Source organism: Cryptotermes secundus, unplaced genomic scaffold (assembly GCF_002891405.2).
Source record: "Cryptotermes secundus unplaced genomic scaffold, Csec_1.0 scaffold632, whole genome shotgun sequence".
In the NCBI taxonomy this organism is placed as follows: domain Eukaryota; kingdom Metazoa; phylum Arthropoda; class Insecta; order Blattodea; family Kalotermitidae; genus Cryptotermes; species Cryptotermes secundus.
The window spans coordinates 1,174,741-1,184,763 of NW_019738356.1; the positions used below are offsets into that span (position 1 = coordinate 1,174,741).

The window sequence follows — 10,023 nt, forward strand, 5'->3', positions numbered from 1 at the left end:
GGAACGGGTGGGGAGCAGAAAGAAAAGCAGCAGTCTGCCATTTTGAGATGGTGTGTTGTGTGCACACGGAAGTGAGTGGCATAGTACTACGTCCACATATGCAACCAATTTCGAAGTATTTCTATAAAAATAAGTTTGTGCGATTACAAGCAGAGCTTCTAGCAGCTGGCAGTCTGATATGAGGCACTATTTTGTTTCATGCCCATGGCATTGTAATTTGGAGAAAGTACGTTAACAAAATATGTATTTTAAATCTTGGCCCATAAAATCCTTGATATAAACTTAACCCCCCTTAAAAATATATTTAAAAGTTGTTGAGTCAAAAGGCATGAAAAATAACGTATCTAAAGTGAATACTGACCTCCAACACTTCATTTATTTTTAAAATAGGCCACGAACGGAACAGGAAAACAAAAACTTTCAACAGCCATGCGAATAAGAAAACAAAAAATTACACTATTATGGATTAAACAGCGTCAACATTTTCTTTCGATTAAACGTTGTTTTAAGATTTTCGTTGCATTCTCAAGCAATGCCAGAGTTTTTTTTTTCCAGGAGAGAATGCGCTGAAAGACATTGCTCATACTTCGTTTTGTTTTTGGTTCACACTGAAATCGTGGCATGTCATCTCATGCAACACAATTCAGTTTATTTTTTTCCGGGTATTAAGCAATTTTCATGCTTCTGCATTGTTCAATTTGGCACTGGCAAGGTCTCCTTTGTCTTCTGATGGGACTGCTCGTTTTTTGTAGGTTATGGCCCCAGTACAACCTTTTTAGGGAGTCCACTTATAACACCACATCCTCACCCCTCAAGTATTTTTGACCATATAACTCTTTAGTTCAAGGATTATTTTGTTGGAACGCCTCCGCTGGACTCAGTATACTTAAATACAGAAATAAAGCAGAAGAGATCTATGGAAACCCTTATGGTACTCAGAATTAAGGTAAATAAATCTTAAACATATTATTTACTTAAGACCATTTAAGAAATTTAGCAGCCAAATCATGGAATTTCAATCGATACATGTGGAATAAAATGAAAATTTCACGTACATTAACTTCTAGTTTAATAAAACAGTATATTATACATCAAATTTCTGGGGGGGGGGAAATCATGGAAAATTTGGAAGGTGATATGACTGTTACACTGAAAACCAATAACACCCAACTTCTGGGGGGGGGCAGTCAGTCACCGTCACTGTGCATAACTGCAAGAATGCTGAGTAAGTGGTGTCACTGTGTTTCCCCTTACAATCCTATCCTGTAGTAATCGGTTGAAACAGAGCGGTAGGGGGGGAGGGTTGGATATCACAGGATGAAACACCACTTCTACTGTGTAGCATGAAAAGGTCAAAACTGACAGTATTTCTCTTGCCGTCAACAGAAACAAAACCTTAAAATATGTACTAAGAAAATTATTATTTAAACAGCTCTGATTGAAGAAATGTGTTTAGGGATATCACATTCAGTACTCTAATTTATTGGGTACTGTTTTTCTAAATACCGTGGTACCACCCGATTTTATACCACAAAATCTATCAAGACTAGCATTTTTGTACGCTGAATGCAATAGTCCACAGTTCTTGTTTAAAAAATTTAATGACAAGAACGTACACGTCAGATGCCAGCTGCTGAAGTCGTAACAACTTCGATCTAATCATGAGATTGGATCGAGAACCGGACAAGCAAATTTCCTACAACATCGGCTGTTCAAAGATTTAACAAAGAGGACAGAGAAATGGCCGCATTTCAAAAGAGAGCACTTCCATCTTTTTTTTTTAAACAAAAGAACTTTCAGTACATACACCATTTTACTTGTATTACTATAACAACATTGTATTTGTGAATGTGTTAATGAGTGATTGTTATTCTTTTTAATAAAAGTTTATATTTATAATGTATAAATATTTTTTTCTCTATTTTCGTCTATTAAGGTTTATGGGTAGAACTAAGACAAATACGTAATATAATTAATAATAACATGGTAATTGAGGAAGGCAATTCCAACGATCACAGTCTGTTATGTGGGAAGATGAGACTTGAGGGGGCGCAGAAGAGAGACTGTGCAGTTATCTTCAGCCTGCAGCCTAGCAACTAAAAGTCTTCAACACAGGTGCTCACTTTTATAACGTGGCTCGCGACTACTTGGTGTTTATTGATTCTCACATTATTACACATTAATATTCACAATTTCATAATAATTAAAAAAAATTGGGTGTCTCTAAGCTGGTATTCCATACTCGTTTATTCAATGAAAACTATAACAACATGAGCAAACGCAGTTTTTAATTCGAACTATGCAGCAATAAGATCAACAAGTGTTTTTTTGTTTGTGTGTTAGCTCGACGGAACATACTGCTCGGGTCTTAACTGACGCCAGGATCATCTACTTTTAATTTATAATAAAACAATGCGACGCCATGCCTCATTGGTATAGTACACAGGTGGGCAAACATACACTTTACGGAAAAACTGCAATAATACTTTATACAAGTGACACAGAAGCGCAAAGTTTCACAGTAACAAACTATACAAGACATTTAGTTGTCCACTTTGCAATACAAAAGCAGGAAAAGGCTACGTACGTAATATAATAAATTTCTTTTACTTAACACCCACTGGGTTAATGTTCCCTAGAGTAATTGACTTGATTCACATCGATTAGTGGTACAGAGTTGCTACAGCTGTAGTTTGCTTAGTATAAGTTTAGGTCCACTTCTCTGATTGAGAAGGGACTGCCTGAACAGACCTGAACAGCAAATACACTGTTACAGGACTATGAGAACAGGACTGGGAAAGCGGGATACAAGAACAATCGGGTTAGTTCCGTAGTCTGTACAAATGGTACATGGTGTTTACGCAGCCGTAACAGTCATTATTTTTATGTATTTTTTTACAAAAGTTTTTTTAGTAACGAGGTGTTGTAGTTTTTCTAAAAAGGGAACAAGATTATCTTCTAAAAAACCTCCCCCCTTTTCACAAATCAGTCTTTCCCATTTGCCTACATACGAGACATTTAAAGTTTTATATGTCAACACCCCACAAAATTTTGTACTGAAGAACATGGCCCAAACTACGACAAAGATTCTAAAATCTATTTGGAGTATGTTATATATGTCAGCAAATCGAAGCTTCCTCAAGTTTGAGTTGGGAGTCGATATACTCAATCAGCCCTATCTAGCTGAAGCCTTACACAGGTGAAGAAACAAACAGCCTTGAGGCCAATACTGTCCTATCATATTTTTCTACTAAAACTTGTGTCTAGGGTCTGGAAGATTATTCAGATTAAAGAATAAGGGTCCAAAAATCTCCCTTAAATGAAAAATTCAGCACGCTTTTTTACAACCGAATCTCTAAGCGATGGGATTCAAAGATACAAGGGCTAAAACACACCCCTTTTATTTTAGAATTACTTTTAGAAAAACCGTACAAAAACCTTCTAAGTAGGAAAATCTATTACAAATGCCGGAGTCTCGTACAAGATACGGGCCTTTAACTCAAACAGGACCCTTGATATGTAGAAAACCATACATTAATTCAATGTAAAAAAAGCGTGCATTGGGAGTTCTCTGAATTCTGAATATCCGAGGCCGTTCCCTCAAGAGGCAGACAAAATCCTTGCGATGCTTCTAAGGCATCACTTCGAGACTTGGTCACATGGGACAGCATCACAACTTGATCTTATGTGGTACGTACTCTGCAGGTTCAAATCACGGCAGCTTCCGTTACACAGTTTAGCCCTTAACAATCTTTTAATGGCAGGCCGCACTGTTATCTTCCAAACCCTACTGAGTTCACACTACAAGCAGGAGGGATCTTCTCAAGTCCATCCACCATCATTTTTGGTACCATGACTTTCCCTTGTGATCAGCATTTAGGAAGGACAATAAACGATGGAAGATGACAGGTACTGCACATGCGCAGTAGGAAAATAAAAAGCATGCTTGAAAAAAAACTCAAGGAAACAAACTCTTATTTAAAAAAAGCATATTACAACAAAAATAACATAAACAAAAAACTGTGTACACAACACATTAATTTAAGAGCTCTTTAAAAATCAACAAAATATTCAAAAACTCTTCTTGATTAGGGCACTAAAAGTTACATATCTTAGTGTTTAAGCTCTCCCAAACTTTCAGTATGATTATCACCAACTTCATGTTGCAACAGAAACAGTGACTTGCGGCCAATTTACTCGAGATAACAAGACAGTTACAAAAATTAAAATATTACTAATACAGGAGAACTTATTTCTAGCAGTGCCCTAATCTCATTACACTTAAACTGAGGATGAAAGAAAAAACAAAATAAATTACGATTGGATAAATATTGCCAAGCATAACACAAAGATGGCTATGTGTTCCAATCATGACTGGACCAAACAATAACCAATGGCACAGATCTTACAGAAGGACAACTTAAAAAACAATAACTTGTTAGTAGTCAAGACAAAAGAGTGATTTGTGCATGCACACTGAACATGTGATGTTACAACGCTGGAACAGCAGCAATAGGAAACTATAAAGAAATGTTTTTATTAAGAAACCCCTAGTGAAATAACAACGCCAATAAAACTAAAACAAAATCGCTTCTCTTGACTTGAATACGAACAGATTCTGTAATACTTAAAATTAATTAATTTAAAAAGCAGGCTCCCATACAATCTACAACGGTCTAGACTTTATGACGTTAACTTGAAATGTAAATTCAGACTCAGCAACAAACAAAACTGCGCGTCTTCACAGCAGAATTCGCGCGTCCGTATCTTAAATTAGGCAGCATAAAACACAATAAGGGTCAACTGAAAACACTTCACGGTATCAAGCATATTGCAAGCACCAAAGCATTTCTGCCCCTTTTCTTATTTTACCAAAACTTAAATAGGTAATAACAGAAGTGAAAAATAATATAATAACCACAATAATAATAATAATAAACATAATGTATATCATACAGCTGTAATGAAGCTACAGTGTGTGCGCCTTGCCGCCACGTGCTAGCTATTGTTAACACTTTTCAGACTGACTAGGATGCATTTGATCTCGGAACGTGTCACATCAAGTCTCTGTTCCAGGAGGATAACAAAGGAAAGTCACTACTTCTGCCACCACTTAACAGGCGGCAAATATTTTATTTTCTTAGACTGCAGGTGTATGAAATCTTTGGGATTCCTCAATGTATAAAAGAGTTTCTGTGCTCATTCTGTTCTACTTAACTACAAGTACAATGTCACAAAACATCACCAAAAAAAAAACCACGCATAGTAAAATAGAGCATATTATGTATGGAACAGGTGCATAAATTTCCGAACTACACAACATGGCCCAGGCACCATTTATGTTTTTTTAAATGTTGTAAATTCCCTGTTTAAGTGGTTTGATAGATCAAGTATTGGTCAAAACAATGCAAGTTAAGTTCTTTTGTTTCCGTGAATTAATACTAAAGAACATGACCACTCAGTACACCGTTAACCAAACTTCTTCCGCCGCAAAGAACGGAAGTCACAGTATTTAGAACATCATTTTCCATGCAACTGAGATACCTTCTGAGATTCAACATGATGAAATACAATACAAAACTATTTCTATCGCATTTATAATTATTTTCAAGGGAAGAAATCAGCTATTAGAAGATTATACACAACAACAGCTAACTTAGCACGCCACTCCTCGAAAATGCACAAACAATTATTGGGAATGGTTCTTTCGCCTCTTGCATTTCTGTGGTTTAAGTAAACAGTGCATTATCAGTCTGTTTTATTAGAGAGATCTCAGCACCTGTTACATGTCCTCAACACCACAGGCAGGCTCAAAGTGTAAAGTTATGAGGAGAGGGGATATGTCTTCATTAATTACAACAATAATAATAATAATGATAATAATAATAACATGCACTCTCCCGCTTACCAAACCTCGAGTCGCAAGAGATGTTGCCAAGGGGCGGGGAGGGGCAATAATGGAAAACAACATCATGTTCTCATGCAGAAGAGGGCAGTGACAAAGATTGCAGATAACAAGAATGTATTTGCTCGTGTTCCTCCCGCTGTCGTAACAGCCTTCAATTCTGGCACATGAAAAACCAAATACAATGGAATTCTTCAATCACTGACGAAATGAGCAGAAATAGTAACGTTCGTTACCTCGAACCGTCAAGTTTAGAGGCCAATTGGGGGTACCTGAACGTAGCGATAGATGTAGAGTCGGTAGTCTTTGCTTGCCAGTACTACTGAGCCATCATCCATGAGCGCTACATCAAAGCACTGAGCATGCTTCACCTTGGACTCGAGTGCGGACACCAGCTGCCCATCTTGGGTGAAGATCGTCAGATTGAAATTGTTGTGGTTGTCGGCAATCAGGATTTCGCCTGCCATGTTGATGCCGACGCCGATTGGGTAATTTGTGATGCCTTCCCCACCGATCTGCCGGAGGTACATGCCTTCATAGTTAAACACCTTCACGCAGTGCGCTCTGTTGTCGCTTATGAATATCTCCTGCTTGTCGTTCACCACGACACCGTTCGGGAACTCCAGGTGCTTGGAGCAGCCAAATTTCTGCAGAACGTTACCAGACTGGTCGAATATGATGACACGCATAACTTTGCATTCAACGACAACTACGCGTCCCTTGTTATCAACTGTGACGCCGCGGGGGTGTTGCAGAATATTTGCCCCGAACTTGCGAACAAACTGACCGTACTGGTTATAGATCTGAATCTGATGAGTGGGGGACCGCTCGGTTACGATGATGTCGCCCGAGGTTCGAACGACGGCCACTCGGTTCGGGTACAAAAGCTGACCATCTCTCTTGCCACACTCCCCAAACTGGAACTTAAACCGACCTTCCTTGTCGAATATCTGTATGCGATGGTTGTTGGTGTCTGCAACGATGATGTCATTCTGGGCGTTTACTGCAACTCCGCTTGGTTCTGTGAACTGACCCTCCATAACACCGAACTCGCCGAACTTGCAGTGGTAGATCATCTTCTGCCGTTTGATTTGCGACTTCGGAGGGAAGATGGCAGTCGACATGAGTTTCGAAGTAAGGTCAAGCATGGAGTCAGCAGGTCCTCCCGATGACAGCGAATAGTGTTCCCCACCGCCATTCTGGAAGATGGTGTCGCTGCCACCATTAGACCATTTCTCGTAAGGATTTATACCATTCAAATTCAGATCACTGATTGTTGTCGAGAAGGGCCCCAAGCTGTTGGCACTACTGAATCGTTTCGAGATGATGTTCGACTCGAATGGAGACGTCGAGGAGTTGGACGAAGATACGAGGCCATTGGAGTAAGGTCGCTCCAACACACCGTTCAATCCACTGCCATTGAGACCGCTCCCACCGTTCATTGCGCCATGAACGCCTGCTCCATTCATGCTTCCTGAATTACCGTTCAGATGGACAGTACCATTCACTGGCCGAGCAATGGGCGGCTGTTTGCTGGGCCCCACAGGCAACTCTGAACTGGATCGAACGTACCCGAACGTGTTCCGTACTCCAACCTGTATTGCCTGATAATTGGATACGAACTCCAGGTCGCATCCAGATTGCAAGGTTATGTCCAGGTTATAGTTCATGAGGGCCTGGAACTTTGAATCAAAAACTCTTTTGAACATAAGAGCTTCAGCCATGGTAGCATGTTTAGTTATTCTGTCCACAAAATCGCATGTGCTGTATATTTTCTCTATAGTCTCCTGAGCTTTTTGACCTAGGACATTTAAGGACATCTGCTTTGCTGAGAACACACTTTCAAGCTCCTTCAGAAGTTCCTGTTTGCGTTCTTCAATCATAGAGCGGTAGAACTGAAATGTGTCATTAATTTCATTCTGGGCTTTGTGATACTGCACCTGTAGACGACTTGAAGTATGTTCCAAGTTCTTCAAGGTGTTACGAATGTCAGTAGCCTTTCCTTTCCCTTCCTGCATAGTCTGAGTCATCAATTCCAGCTGTTTGGGGCCAATCTCGCTCAGGTGTTCATAGTCATGAAGTCCACTGGGGTGTTCTAGAAGTGTGCATTCTTTGCATATGGGTCCATTGCATGTACGACAGAAATACTTTACAGGTTCTGTCTTGTGTCTCATGCAATAGACTGGCTTATCCACCCCGTTTCCGCCCCCAGAAGGTACCAGACCATTCTTCAGCTCATCCTTACTGCCACCATTCTGTTGCAATTCTCCCAAACTGAGAACCCGATGTCCCTCAAAACAGTGCATGAACTGGTGCGCCATCATACAGTTGGGGCACAAAAAATTGTCACAGTCTAAGCAGCGCGCAACTGCGCCTGACTCTCTGCTTTTACAGCCAGTGCAATGAGGAAGAATTGTCGATGACGACGGTTTAAATCCTTCGTTAGGTACCAACAATTCAGCGTTGTTTTTAACAGTGAAATCTGGAATCAAGGCAGATATACCTTGGCACAAGGAGCAACTTAACTTGTCAGGATTCTCTTGGTTCTTCTCCAGACACGGGTGACAAAATGTGTGGAAACAGGGTAACACTTTGGGGTTGGTGAATGTCTCATTGCATAGTCCACACTTGGCACCAGCACTTCCCACACCAACTGGGGTCACAGTGCTGGAACTGTTACTGCTGCAAGACACGGGTGGTGAAGATCCACTCACAGACACGGGAGAATCAACAAGGGGTGACAGTGAACGCAGTTCAGTTTGGTCGACCAATGATCCAATTGAATTTGCTCCAGGCAGTGAATCTAATGATGGAGTTGGTGAAGCCATCTTCAATCAAACGTCATGCCTGTGAACAGAAGAAACAGAGCCAAGTGTTACTGCACCGTCATTGAAATTCAAGTCGAACAAGACAACCATGTTCATATATTAACCAGGCGTTCAAAGGACACTGGTTAATTACGATTATCACCGGTTTCAAGATTCAAAAGCTCTGCATTCTGACCAAAGATTACGTGTTTCGTATAGTTCTCTGAGTAAACAACGGTTACTTCCAAAAACGGCATAAAGTAGCCGGTCTTCCCGACAGTAAATTCATTTTTAGATACTGTTTCTATTGGTTGGAAAGCCAGAAGGAAAGAGACCACTGGGAAGATCAATGCGTAGGTGGGTGGACAATATTAAAATGGATCCTAGAGAGAGAGGACGGGACGGTATGGATTGGATTGATCTGGCTCATGATGGGGCCGGTGGAGGGCTCTTGTGAACACGGTGATGAACCTTCGGGTTCCATAAAATGCTGGGAAATTCTTGAGTAGCTGAAGATTTGGCTTCTCAACAAGGGCTCAGCTCCACAAGCAAGCAAGTTTATATGAATTTCAGGCTTCAATGGATTAAGGAGCAACATCTCTTACATAATGAATGATGTCAAACTCAATATTCAGTTCTCAAGGGAAAGCATTTGAGTATATATGCATGACATAAGATTAAAAAAAGCGTCAAAGAAAAGCAACAAAAATCACACTGCATCAACATAATAATGGTTATTCACGATACAATTTTAAAATAATCTCTTTTCCACTTAAAAACACAAAATTAGTATATTTTCGTCGCAAAATAAGTTTATGGGGAAAAAAATCCCGAATTAAATGGGTTGTGCGATTGAAATCAATCAAATCTACTGGGGAAAACAATAAAAGATAAACGCTGTTAAGTCATGGATGAGAAAAGAAAAAGATATTTGTACTGCACGCTCAACAAAATCACTTCAGACCCAATTATTTACTTACAGAGAGAATAGAAACAATACTGTCTTCACGGAGAGTAAGACGGGACACGTTTCACTGCAGCAGCTGTAACTTAGAACAACAGGTGTCCCTAGCGAACATGGACCCGAATTCGTAACGCTACTGGTTCGACACGTGTCTGAAACCGTACTCGTCTCCCTTTCTGCAACCTTGGTCTATCGAACAGATATTTCAGTATATTGTCGCGTATCGGGCGTATATCGCGACAAATAAATTCTCGATGTATTCGATGTAGCGAATTTTATTTCACATTCGCTCATACAATCACCCAAATTACAGATTCACGATTACTGCTATCTGCAGTATCACAATT

General features: G+C 40.0%; 1 protein-coding gene across 3 annotated transcripts in view; it reads right to left on the reverse strand.

Moving 5' to 3' along the window:
- Positions 1-541: 541 nt before the first annotated feature.
- LOC111870860 (brain tumor protein) overlaps positions 542-10,023 on the reverse strand; it is a 340,351-nt gene continuing 330,869 nt past the window's right edge. For all 3 annotated transcript variants that reach the window (XM_033754020.1, XM_023863452.2, XM_023863453.2), the window contains one exon: positions 542-8,752. In XM_033754020.1, the coding sequence (XP_033609911.1) occupies positions 6,157-8,733 (2,577 nt within the window). In that variant the 5' untranslated portion in view covers positions 8,734-8,752 and the 3' untranslated portion in view covers positions 542-6,156. The remainder of the gene's footprint in view (positions 8,753-10,023) is intronic.